The following is a 13,141-nucleotide window of genomic DNA, read 5'->3' as shown; positions in this document are numbered from 1 at the left end:
TTGCAGACAGGTGTAGGCAGGAACACAACCTTTGTATCCTGAGCACCCCTCACTTGTGAGACTGACACAGACATGGCCTTAGAAGGGATGTGCATTGGCTCATGACACACAGAGGTCCTTAGGCTGGTCTTGCAGAACTGACACTTTCTGGGGATGCAGGAGAGGCGCTGGGGAGACAGCCTCCAGGCAGTGCACATCCCAGCTACCAACCCCAGGACTGCTCAGGAGAGTGACACTGCTCTTGAGACATGTCACATACAGGTCAGCCTGTAAATCTCTGAGGGTTTTGTTTGACCAGAAACCTGGCCATTCACCCGAAGTGCTGAGATGGACAAAACCAGTAGGAAATCTCATATATATGGGGTTGCTTGTGATGTTTCTAGCCTTTCCAGTCTCCGGCTTTGCAGTGTCAGTGACAAAAGTCAGGACTTTATTATGGGGCTTAGACACTGGTGCCTCCACAGGGAAACAAAGAGCTCAGGCAGAGGGGGCACAGGTATGTGGCTTTGAAGCTGTACACTCCAGTCCTTGCCTAACACATCTTCCAAAGATGTAATTCTTGGGATAAAGTTTCTTCCTCCTAGTCCTCTGGCCTGTGCTAATCAGATCCAGTGTGCTTAGGATCGCTCTCTTCTCCCAGCCTCTCCTATGAGTTTGTGAAGATCAGCACTGCAAAAGTGACTTTCTCCCTGCTCTCACATGAAATGGGCAGTAGATGCTGTGCTGTACCTTTTGCAAGCCTCTCATCTCTCCACGGATTTTTCCAGAACTGGAAAATAATCACACGGAAACATCATTCGTCACTGGAGTTTCAGAAAAGTCTCCCTATGGCTGCTGTAGGATACAAGAGCTGTGTTTTCACTGTATCTCATTAGAATGAATACTGTGGTTTGGGGGCTTTGTAGACACATTGCATAGCACAGCAAAAGGGATGTGGCCACATGAGAAAGCATCTAAAATAAAGCTGGCAGGGGGATATTTGAGCTTTCTGCCAGCCTCCTTGGGCAGCTCCTTCCAAATACAAACTCTGCAGTTTCAGGTTCCCCTGCACTGAACGCTGCAATGAACCCATGACTGAATAGAAATCCTCAAAACAGTTCTAGGGACTGACATGATGACTACTTCTAGATGTACCTAAATCAGTGGCCAAGTCAGTCCTCAGAATCCCAGAGATGGGGGAATAATCCATCCCCCTGGAAGCTACAGGCTGTATGGAGCCCGGGCCCACGCCTAAGGCTCACAGACATGGGATTACAAATACTGGTAAAAAAATACTAAGCAGAGGAAAACAGATTTTATTTCCAATGCTCACTTGCACTGGGCCCTCCTCACAACAGCAAATGTCACTTGAGTCTCTTCGTCACCACAGGAGGTTGAGGGCAGGCAGCACTTTAACCTGCTTTGCATCCCAGTGTTTGCTTAAATCCCATTTCAAACAGGGCTTGCTGCCAGGAGCTCGGGAGGTTTTTCCAGCACTCTCTTGAAGAGCAGTGCAACCCCTCTCCAGCAATGCTGGGAGAAATCAGCAACTGGGAAGTTGCTCATTGGAAAATACTCATGACTTGTGTTTGTGAGTGGTTACTGGATGCCTCTTCCTCAGGGAGACCCATAATGAATGAGCTTTGTGCCTTGCTGCAGATTTGCTGCCTCAAAGCAGGGCTGGCTTGAGAAACTGATGAACTTCCTCAAGGTGTATGTGGGATCGGGATAACAGCAGCAGAACCACACTGTTTCTGCTGCCAGAAGATGCCACACAGTGGAAGAAGTCTCTGAACATGTCTGGCATGAGGCATCCCCCTTTGTAATGTTACTGCATGCAAACATCTTTCCCTGATGGCTACTGCACATATGCCAGATGCCATGGGCAAAACAGTGCAACCTGTAATGCCAGAGCAGGCTGTAGCTTGGACACTACCTAAACTCTCCTTGTTTCCTTCCTCTCAATGGTGACAAGCAAACGGCATCCCAAGGAGCATTTTCTCTTTGACCTCAGCAACATCCCTCCGTTGCTTACAAACCCATCATACCAACAGGATGGCAGTGAAGTTGCCCATAAACTTGCAGTGGGAAGGCAGGACAAAGGCAGGACACAAACAGGGAAAAAGCTCCTGCTTCTCTAACAGCCAGCACCCTTAAATTGAATTCTGCCATCAAAGAACCGAGTTATGCAGCAGAATTTTTTTTTCTTCTTCTTCTCAACCCCAGAAAAGATTTCTTTTTTCTTGCCTAATACAAGTGGACAGGATTCAAAATGATCTAAACACACACTGATCTCATAGGGAAATACAACACCCTTCCCTTACACACCAAATGTTCCTGCTGAGCCAGCACACAAGAGTTTGTTTTTAAGATGAGGGAGATTTTATCTTTATTTTACCTCTGTTTAATCAAAAGGGAGGAGAAGGGGAAAAAATGCAGCCTGTTCTTTTCCCCACCCATAGCAAAAAGCTTCTTTCTACCTCCAAAGCTAGATGAAGACCCACCACTTTGGTTTATGGCACTGCTAACTCTATGGCCAAAACCCGTTTCACAACCTATTTCAGCAGAATCTCCATCCAAACCTTCCTTCTCAAAGATCCTTGTGCTACCTTTCATACCTTCTCTGGTAGCTCTGGTAGCTGAAAGATGCCCCCCCTAGTCCACAGATTGAAGGCTCTTCCCCTCCCCTCTCCTCTTTCTGGCAAGCACAGATAACTGCTAACACACCGACTAGGGGGTCTTCCAGAGATGTTCCTCTCTTGAGGATCAGGGTTAGGGCATCCCAGACCCAACCATCCACCCAAAGGGTCCCAGCTAGTGCAATCATGAAGCAGAATGTGCTGCTGCATCAGAGGACTTTTAACCTCACGCTGGCCACCACGCAGCTCAGCCCCTCCTCTGGACATGGGAAATTCTGCATCCCCATCCTCCTGCCTGCAGACCAAGCCCTTCACCCCAGACCTGTGACAGAGCCGCTGCGTGTGGAGCTGTACCGACAGCCAAGCGCCAGTCCCAGCCCGCCGTACCTCCTCTCCACTACTGCCCCGTGTCCACCAGCCACCACAGAAAGCTACAGGGGACGTGACAGCTTCTTGCCCACCCAGCCCGAGCAGATGTCCCGCTGGTGAAAGGCAAAGCAAGAGCAAGGGCCGGGCAGCGAGCGGCTGTTACTACCTCTCTGCAGGAAAGAGGCCGTTCTCTGGATAAACCCTGATGGAGGAACAAAAGGACGGGAGACAAGGCATGAGGTTGGGAGGGAAACCAACTCGGGGTGGCAGCAACGGTGGCATTAACTTGGTTAATGAGTGAACAGGGGGGCCAGCGCAGCACAGAGAGCTGCGGGCATCCATCCCGCCTTTGGGAGCGCCACGGGATGCACAGGGGACATGGGACCAGGGCTTGGAGACTGCAGTGAACTCCCGGGTGGGTGGAGGAGGCACACCATGCTGGGGAGCCCCATGGGTAGAACAGGAGGGGTTTGGCTTGCCATGGGGCCAGGCCCTTGCCCTGCTCCAGGAGACCATGGGTATGGGTGGAAGGAGGAATTGGTGGAACCAGCGGAGAGGAAAGGATTGCTTACCAGATCTCTTCTTTCCAATGGGCTCCCTGAAAAAGAGAAGGAAGAGCGTCAGCAGAGCAATGGGGCAGCTGGGTTGTTGGCCAAGTACAAACCCATCCAGGAAGGCACAGCCGGCGTGGCCTCCTCAGCCTTGGTCTGACAGCCACAACTCCCAGCGTGTCACCGAGTGAAGGTGGGTGGATTGGGACTGTCTGGCAACAGAGTCAGGAGCTGAGGAAGCCCAAACCCCCAGAGCTGCTCCCAGCGCAGACCACAGCTCCCACAGAAGTGGGCACCAGTCAGAAAACAGACAAAAAGGGAAACACTGAAGCTCCTCCACATCCTGAGCTCTCAGGGACAAGAGTGAGGAGCAGTTGGGGAAGGGACAAACATTTATACCCCAAAACAGGCCAAGTCATGTAGACAAGTGTGGTAGAAGGGATGAGTACCGTGGCTGTGCAGCTCAAGTACCTTAAGTACCACACAGCAAACAGGAGATGTTGGTGGCTATGAGGAGGCAATGAGGTAGCTTCAGCACAAGCCCTCTTGGTATGGCCAGCACTGGCCACACCACTCATGAGATGGGTTAGAAACCACAGGTCATGGGTCCCTTCTCTTATTTGAATGTTGCCAAGAAACACGGTCGCTGAACAGCCTCAAACCCAGGCACAAGCACAACTCTTCAGGCGTGATGACATGTGGGTTCTTTCACAATTAAAGAGCAAACACCAAATCAAGGAAGATATGGTCCTAGAAAATCATGGGGAACAAACCAAGACACACAGATGGCCTGAAACCCAAACACGTGCACCAGCCCTGTCCACAGCCCGACCACAGTGGTCCATGTTGCTACAAGAGGGCTCCCCACACTTTCGTGTAATTCACCACTGTGGCCTTGAAATGCTGCTGCAGTGTGTGTGATGGCGGCTGCTCCCTGTTCGCTTACGAAGGAGACTGCTCTCCCTGCTCTTCAGACTCACACACATGACAGATCAAGACCATCTGGCCAAAATGTAATATTCTGGTATAAGGAGACATGCATCTATCCCTGTTACTTCCAGGAACAGTGAAAAGCACAGAGCAGGCACTGGAGTTTCCAAGGAGGAAAACATTCATCTGGTGGTAAGGGGACCCTCCTGAGGCTCTGAGCTGCCTGATTGCTGCTTGGAAAGGCAGCTGGACCAGCCCAGGTAGACCCCAGGAGCCTCTTCGTCTGTTTATCAAGTCCACTGGTATGACAAATCTTACCTCCCCTCCGCTTTGTTTTCAGGCTAACCAAAGAAACCCGTCCACGCTCAGCCAGAAAGCCATGCAAAGCTGGGCTATGCTTTGCTCTCCTTGAAGCTTATCTGCATTTTCAGACCATAATTCCTGAAGACATTTTATTCCCCCAGAGCAATGGGGTGATGTGGGGACTTGGCTGCCTCTAAAGCCTGCACACCCATCCTGGCAATGCATTCTGTTTACAGTGCCTTATCCTCCCAGCCCCCCCTTCCCTTTGCACTTTAAACCTCTGGTACACATCCATGGAGCTATCAATAAAATTAAATGAAATGCAACAAAGATGGACTAGAAACAAATGGGACATTGTTATCTAGAAACTGGAGACTATCTGTTGAGGTCAGAGACCACAGACTGTGCAAAGACCTAAATACCAGGTCCCGGGTACAGAGACACTGGAAGAAGTTACTCGACAGAGCATCCCAAAGACATTTCTAAACAGAGACCTCATTGCAGAGCTAAACCAGAGTTTATTATTAAGCTGCATTAAACTTGCCCCAGCTCAGCAGTCTGGCAGGGCAGGGAGGTGAAGCAAGGAGAGATGAGCACTGTGGTGGGCATGGCACCCTCATGTTGACAGGAGGGCACTGATGGAAATAACTTGTTTTTTCCCTGCCATCTGCTCAACCTATTACTGCAACTGATCCCCCTGTTTCCTTCCCCTGGCTGCTTTGGCTGAGTGAGGGGGCAAGGAAAGAGCTGCGATTTCACTTTGCTGCTGGGTTGTTCCTGGCACAAGTACAAAGAGCTGCAGGTCTGAAGACCAGAAGCCCCAGCCCACCACCTCAGAGGGGACAAGAGGCTCAGACAAGACAGGAAACAGCAATAAACCCCCGTCAGCATCTCCTCCTCCTCCATTCCCGGTGGACCAGCGAAAGGCATGCTGCAGAGCTTGCATGCACAGCTGCCTGGAAACTGGTGGTTCCAAAGAAGAGGAGAGGAAAAGGCCACTCTGCCTTCCACTGTGAAACTCATTTAGCTCTTACTCCCACAACAGCCAGGCTGTGCATATGAACCAGGCAGTCGCAGCACAGTCACAAAGCATGACACACAGACTGTTCTTCAATGATAGGTAGGCAAGCTGTGAAACTCCTTACTGCAGGATGCTGTGGACACTGACAGTGTTCATGGACTTACAGGGTCATAATTAAGGCAAGAAAATTTAATTAAAGGCCGCTATTTATAAAAACAGGAGAACCCTAAAGGCTACAACAGTGCCTAAAGAAGAGGTATTACAAGCTTGCTTGACTTTAAACTCCTTCCTAAGGCAGTCACACTCAGTGGCTGCTAGGCTAGGCAGACGGCTGTGTGCTGCAGGGAGGTGGTTCTGAGCTTGCCATGCAGAAGAACCCATCTTGCAGTGGAACTCACGGAAGGAAGGTGTCCTGACAGCCTGGGGACCTCTGCACCACCCCTGCTGCCCACAGGTGCTCACAGAGCTGGAGAGGGGCAGTGGGGCACCAACACAAGGAAGGCAATTCCAGCTGCTGCAAAGCCAACCAGACTGGAGCCACCACCAACATGCAAGATGAAATAGATATGAGGTCAGCATTCCGAGGAAACATCTCTTGCAGAAAAAATCTAGCTCCTGTAAAAAGCCATCCTTCTGTAATGCAGTGATGTCATCAAAATAGTTATCAGGAGATAGGTCATTTTGTAAATATACGGCAAGCTTGGAGATGTTAGCAAAGGTTATGGAGGTGAGAGATTGAGAAATGGGGTACAACACAGCTCTTGTTTGGGAAAAGTATGTTTAGCAAATGCTCCACTGAGCACTAAATAGAGCTCCTGTCCCCCATGCTGCAGTGCTAGTGCTACTACTGTGCTTAACCACGGGACAGTTGGCCAAGCTGCACTTTCAGGCCCAGAAAGCTGCCCTGTTAGCACAGAAAATCAGTTACCCTGCCCACGTAAGTGGCTTGCACTGGCACAAAGAGTATTTTTGCAGAGTGGATTCAACCACTCTGATATTTCCATCTGCTGTCATCTAGGAAAGAAAGTGCTCAGCAGAGAGCGAAGGAGACTACTATTTTGGAGCTAAGACCTAGCCTGCATAAACTTTGCTAACCCAGTGCACATACGCATCAGGAGAGCGGCAAACCAAACAATTCATTATACCAGCTGTAATTTGCCTGGATAGCAGGACATGGCTCAAAAGCCACAAGCCAGCAAGCATCCTTACCCAAACCAACATCCATTAACTTGGAGATCTCTAGTTTACCAGCAAAAGCTCCTGGAATGGCTTCCTAGATGGGGCAGCCACTCCATCTTGCATCAGGGATCTGAGGCCATCCTTCTTCCATTAAATCCCCTGTCACCCAGGAGTTCATGCCACTATTATCCCCCAAACAAACACCACACAAGGATGACAAGGAAAACTTCTGCTCAATCATACGGAAAGGTAACCTCACAAAAAGCTACAGGGAAGCAGGAAGGGAAGAGACTTGCTGTTGGAAGACACTGACTACAAGTTTGCCTTTCCAATCTGTGGAAACAAGGGAAAGGAGCAGATTAGTTCTGTTTTAATGATGGAAATATGCATCTGTCTAGCATCCTCTTTTGGCGCTTTGGACCAAACTGCAGCCCTAAGCAGGACCTTTCAGTCAGCCCCTGTGGCAAACAAGCTGGCACAGTCAGATCACATCAGGTCTGAGTCTCATTTTAGCCCAGTTCTCCCTTCTATGATTTACTGTGGCTGGTGCCTGATTGGAGACCCTGTCATCCTGCATGCAGGAAGCAATTCATTACCCTGCCTGCCTGTGCCACCCCCACCTAACCGCGCATCACCAGGACTTGGGATTAATAGAATAAGGACAGGCTGCTGGAGTCGCTGCAGGCTCAGCCTCATTAGCAGCATACTTTCCTCATGTGGTCAGGTCCCAGCTCCTTATCATGTGCCTTCCACAGGCAGCCCCCAGCACTAACAGGCCTTTGCTGACAGCAGGAACCAGTCAGGATCCTGGGTCCTGCCCACTCTCCTTCTCTCTCCAGTGATGCTTCCCAGGGCAGGGCACGAGGCAGGGATGAGCTGGGTTACTCCCTCTGCACTTGGTCCTCTGCTCCAGCAAACATCCATAGCAGCAGAGGTGAACTGCCCTTAAAACATCCCCAAAACCTTTCCCTTCAGCCAAGACCTGTTGGGGAAAAGCAGGAAGGCAAGATGGGGATGTGAGCTCCGAGGGTACCCACACATATATAAAGGCTCCTTAACAGGCTTTCAGAGAGTCCCAGTGCCAGGACTGCTGCCCACCCCAATCCTGTGCTAAGCCTTGGTGTGGCCTCTGGGCAGACAGGGAATCCACAACAGCCTTTCAGCCCTGGCTTCCCTCTGCAGGAGACCTGCTGAGCTCAGAGCAAGACCAGCACATAATGATGAAGATATTTGAGAGAAGAGGAAATTATGCCTTTTAAAGACATCAGTAACTCCTGAAGCTGGTAGCTTTCAAGCTGCGAATCCACAGCCTCCAGACAGAGTGAGGAGGGGTGCTTGAGGACATCTTTAAGAAATTAAGAGAGAGCAAATTTGCTTTATAGGTGCCTGTGCCCCCACCGGGGAAGAAAACAAAAATCAGGTTAAGCTAAAAGGTTCAAAAGCACAACTTTACTTGTCTTATATATGATGGGATGCTCAGCTACCTAAAACACAACAATGAAAGATGCTTTTAACGTAGAAGGCCTCTCATGGCCAGGGTGCCTCCTGCATAGAGGAGAGCAGCTCTGCAGCCTCTGTGCAGCAGCACCATGAGGGCTCCATCCCCAGCACACCCCACTTGTACACCATGGACAACTATTAAATACGGACCTAGGAACACTGGAGTTAACCTGGGCTCCCGCATGTCACAGAGCTGAAATTCAGCTGGCGAGGACAGTTAGCAGCTGAATGCCTTGACTCAGCAGTGGCTGTGTGCCCAGCCATTCAGACTTCCCCTGCCTTATTCCAGAAACTCTCTGCTGTGGCTAAAAAAGACTTTAAATTGAAAAAGGTTGGATGGGAGGTAAGGGGGGTGCTGCACACAGCAACTTCCCACCTCAACAGCCAAGCATCCTGCTGCTGGTCAGACCTGCTGAGATACGCGGGGAGGAGGAATTTGATGATTTCTCTTCTTTGAAACTACTGTTTCCATAGGGCTTTCATCCAACACCAAAGAGAAATATCCCACATCCCCTCAGATGCTAACTTTCCAGAGCATTTCTCTTCTCCTTCTGCCCCCCACCACTGCTCTGTGGAGTCACTTCTTCCCAAATTTAGCCAATGCCTCTAGATTTCAGCCCCACTTTGATCCATCACTGGGCAGCCCTCCAAGGTGGAAGCAGTTGACTTATCCCAGTCCAGAGTTTGCTGGACAGGGATCCATGTCACAAAAGCCATTGATCATCACTGCCCGTGGAAACATCACAACCTCAATCTGCTCTCCTGTTTGAAGTGACTTGGTTTTGTTGGTGCTCCAAACACCAGGAAAGGGACACTGATGAAAGAAGCTGCACTGCAGGAAAGCAGGAGAGTCTTGGCTCAGCCCAGGAAGAGCTCCAGAGCTGGAGAAAGCAGACATGACAGGGGCCTGAACACAGATGCGTGGGCTGTCCAGCTTTCTCTTTCCATTCCCAAACACAGCCAAATCCAAAGACTAAATTCACCCTTTGCAGTTAAACCAGGGCTCCATGGACTGTAGTCAACTGCAGGCCCTGAATGTGGTTTGACATCCTGGGGTGATGCGAGTTGGATGGATCCTCTACCTGCACCCCAGACAGAAGCAAGCAGAGGGTACCTCCAACAGCACTAAGGGATGTTCCCTTGAGGGGCACCAGCTGCAATTCCCATGGGTGTGCTGTGACTTGAGGCGTCAGACAGGGAAGCTGAGGTGAGGGATGGGGAGTAGGAAGGCTCCCGGCCACGGTGCCATGAGAGCGGCTGCCTGGCTTGGCACCGAGCATGCTGACCAGTCCTTTTCCCCTCCCTCATTCCCGCCTTTCAGCCATCCCGCATGAAACACTGCCTTTTCTTTTCCACTCCGCTCATGGCCTGGCCGCCTTTCAAATTCCCGGAGAAAAGTATTTATCTGCTGGATGAATGATGACATCCGGCCAAACCCCAGACACGCCATCACGTCGGATCCAGCCCAGCCGTCTATCACAGCTCTCATCTCATTATGGGTAAGGTGGCGGCGAGCCAGCACATGGAGCTCAGGAAAGGGCTCCCACCAATCTCTCCAGAGGAGAGAGTCAAGGACTTTTATTAATTAACATTTTGAATTGTAGCTAATAAATACCCCTTTGGCATTCAGGCTGGGACAGGAAACACAACAGAGATGTCCTTGAGATGCTATAGCATTTTCCTGCTGGAGGCAAATGGACACGAGTCACGGGCTAAGTCATTCTACGCGCTGTGAGCCTGCCTCTCCTCCCTGGAGAGGAGCAAGCAAAAGGAGGGAATACGACCACCACTGGATCCAGTGATGCATCATCTGCTCGCCCATCCAGCACTGCACTGCTCACTCACAGAAACACAGCGAGTTTGCAGTGAGGGCAATTTTGCATCTGGGAGCTGCTCAAAGAACACTGTGGGATGTACCTGAAGACGGACCCCACAGTGCAAGCACATCCCTGGGACTGGAGTCTGGGCTGGTACCTCTGCTCCCCTTGTCTGTCAGACCCAAGCCAGGCAGACAACAAGGGACATGGTACTGATCACTGCTTGCTCAGACATCCAGGAGCTACACCTTCAAACACAGCAGAGCCCAGAGCTGCATCACTCTGGGCCTGACACTCTGCATGCAAAGGTCTCCACATCTGAATCTGCTCCTTGTTCTGGCCACAGCTCCCACCCCATCTGATTTCTGGCTCAGTCTACAAGACAAAGTATAGGTGAGGAAAGTGCATGCCAGGCTGGAGCTGCCCTTCAGCCCACCATGTATGAAGGTGCCTCAGCTATTGGCAAGTTCAATAGCCGACTCCTTTTGCAAAGCAGCTCACCCTCCCATCACACAGGGCTCAAAGACTCATGCCCAGACAGCCCCCCACACCCCAGAAAAGCCCCAGGGACCGTTAACACCATGATAAACCCCTATGCAATGTCCTTGCAAGCTCATCTTTAACTTGTGTCTCTTACTTGTCCTGGAGCTGCTGCCTTTGCTAAGGGATGACTGACAGGGTGGCAGGTTAAGTGGTGAGCAATAGCTGGGCAGGACAGATGACAGCGCCAGCGGACAGCAAGCAATCAGTTAATGGGCTCCAGGGCCCTCAGACCAATCTCATCAAGTGACCAGGAGCTGCAGCAGGAATGATGACAGGCCAAGCAAATAGAAACAGGAGCCATAGGGGGAAAGCAGGGATGGGGGAAGGGGGAATTAAGAGAGGGAATGGAAAACAAATGAAAACCCAGTCCACACAACTGTAATAGTTAGCTGGAGAAAGGCTCAGTGTTGCTGCTCAGAGGAGAAAAACAAAATCCCTTTATCTACCTCCACACCCTTCCAATACAGAATGATGTCAAATCAATTTACTGCCTTTCCTCTCATAATTAATCAAGCCTCCGCCATTGCTCAACCTTTGGTAGAGCTGCGCATCGTGTCACATGCAGCATAAAAAGAGAGAGCACATAGCAGGAGATGGAGGCGGCTGATCAGATTTATGCTGCTTGTGATTAGTAAGAGATGGGTGGCTCCTGGCCAAAGTAGCTCATAGTCACAAGACTTATAACCACACAGAGTTGCGTAAGGCACGCGAGATTCCTTGCAAATGTTCCTTGCTTTGCATGGAAAGACTCCGGAGTGTTATTATAGATGGGGCTCATGGACACGGTTAAGCGCAAGGGCCTTTCAAATGAGGCAGAGGTCATTAGTAGCCATGTGAAATGAGGTTTTTCAGACTAACCATGTTTCTGAAACAGGCGTTACAAGTAGAAAGTGGCACAGCAGAAGACCAGCTCTTCACAGGGTCCCAGATAATTGTTTCCACTTCCCCACTTGAGAAGGCTGTGTCAAGAGTTGGCTGAAGAGATTGAGGTGTCCACCTTGAGCTGCACAGCCCCATTCCCTCTCCAAGAAAGTCTCCAAATCCCAGATCTGTGACTCATGGAGGGAACCACTGATGAACATCAGAGTCTTATGGACACCAGCAAGTTTAAGGCAGCTTGTGTTCCATCACCACCCTGGCAGTGGCAGCCACCCAATCAACTTACTCTTTGGGGGGCGTCAAGTCATCAGGTCTTGTCTCAAAGAACTGGAGAACCTCCTCGCACTGGGAGATGTAGGGAGGCAACTGGATCAGAGCCTGTGGACGAAACAGATACGCTGGTGATGCATCAAGACTGTGCAAGGAGCCGAGTGAGGACAGGCCTTCAGAGTGCAGGGGACGGGGTCATGGCACCAAGCTCCAGAACAGAAGTGTGGAGCCAGGCTGGGGAGAGCTACAGCAAACACACACTGGAGTGGAGCAAGACCCAGACAGCCCCAAGTAACTCTCACCATACCACCCCTGCTGCAACTGAAGACTAAAGGAGAATAAGCAGAGATTGCCCAGACCCTGCTTAGCCCGCTCCATCCTTTCGGATGTGTGTGCCCTCACAAGGCAAGAGCCATGGGGGCATCCATCCCAGCATCCAGCCTCCCAGCCATCACAGGGTTCAGTTTCCTAGCTGTGCTGTGCATATGGAGCCATCAGCCTCGGGAAAGACTTTACACACGGCAGACTCTTAGTGGCATCAGCCCTGACCAGCACATACCAAAAATGTTCCACTGGGGGATGGCAGCTCAGGAAGAGGCAGGGAGAGAAGCAACAGGAGACAAAAGTACAGATACCAGCTTGTCATGGCAAGGGCTGGAAGACTGCTATGCATGCTGTTGAATGGCAGGAGATATAACCTGCCTTTGCTTTTCTCCTTTCCTTTGAAGGAAGCCTATTGCAAAAAGACAGGCTTCAACGGTGGGACTTGCAGGATGAGAGTGTGTGTGCCTGTGGAAGCTGCGGGTAGAGTCTGAGACAGCAGTATTTGCCTTGGGCCAGAGCTCTTGTAGATCCTCTCCAATGTGGGCTGCAGTGAGGGCTGGGCAGGGATAGCAGGATGGGCAGCTGCCTGATAGAGCACCGCCCTGGGCTCTGCTCATAGGAGAGAGCAGAATCACAGATTATGGTGGCTGCAAAAAAGTAAAAACCCTGCATGTAACTGTAAAAGGGATGATTTGAGATGTGGGAGCAGTGCTGCAGCCTGGCCTGGAGCAGATGTTTAACCAATTTTCTGTATAATTCCTTCTCCCGTCCATTTGCTGTCATAGCAGTCTTGTGACAGGGGTGTGGGCAAACTGAACCACCACTCATTTCTATATC

At 50.7% G+C, this 13,141-nt stretch overlaps 1 protein-coding gene across 2 annotated transcripts in view; it reads right to left on the bottom strand.

Moving 5' to 3' along the window:
• Positions 1-13,141, bottom strand: part of SH3PXD2B (SH3 and PX domains 2B) — a 73,426-nt gene that overhangs the window by 14,648 nt on the left and 45,637 nt on the right. The window contains exons 5-7 of one of the 2 annotated variants that reach the window (XM_065690339.1): positions 11,997-12,088; positions 3,560-3,585; positions 3,154-3,189 (exon numbers count right to left, since the gene is read on the bottom strand). In XM_065690339.1, coding sequence (XP_065546411.1) covers positions 3,154-3,189; positions 3,560-3,585; positions 11,997-12,088 — 154 coding nt within the window. The remainder of the gene's footprint in view (positions 1-3,153; positions 3,190-3,559; positions 3,586-11,996; positions 12,089-13,141) is intronic. The other variant, XM_065690340.1, reaches the window with a different exon arrangement.

This window comes from Lathamus discolor, chromosome 10 (genome assembly GCF_037157495.1).
Source record: "Lathamus discolor isolate bLatDis1 chromosome 10, bLatDis1.hap1, whole genome shotgun sequence".
Taxonomy (NCBI): domain Eukaryota; kingdom Metazoa; phylum Chordata; class Aves; order Psittaciformes; family Psittacidae; genus Lathamus; species Lathamus discolor.
This window is presented reverse-complemented; position numbering and strand designations above follow the sequence as displayed.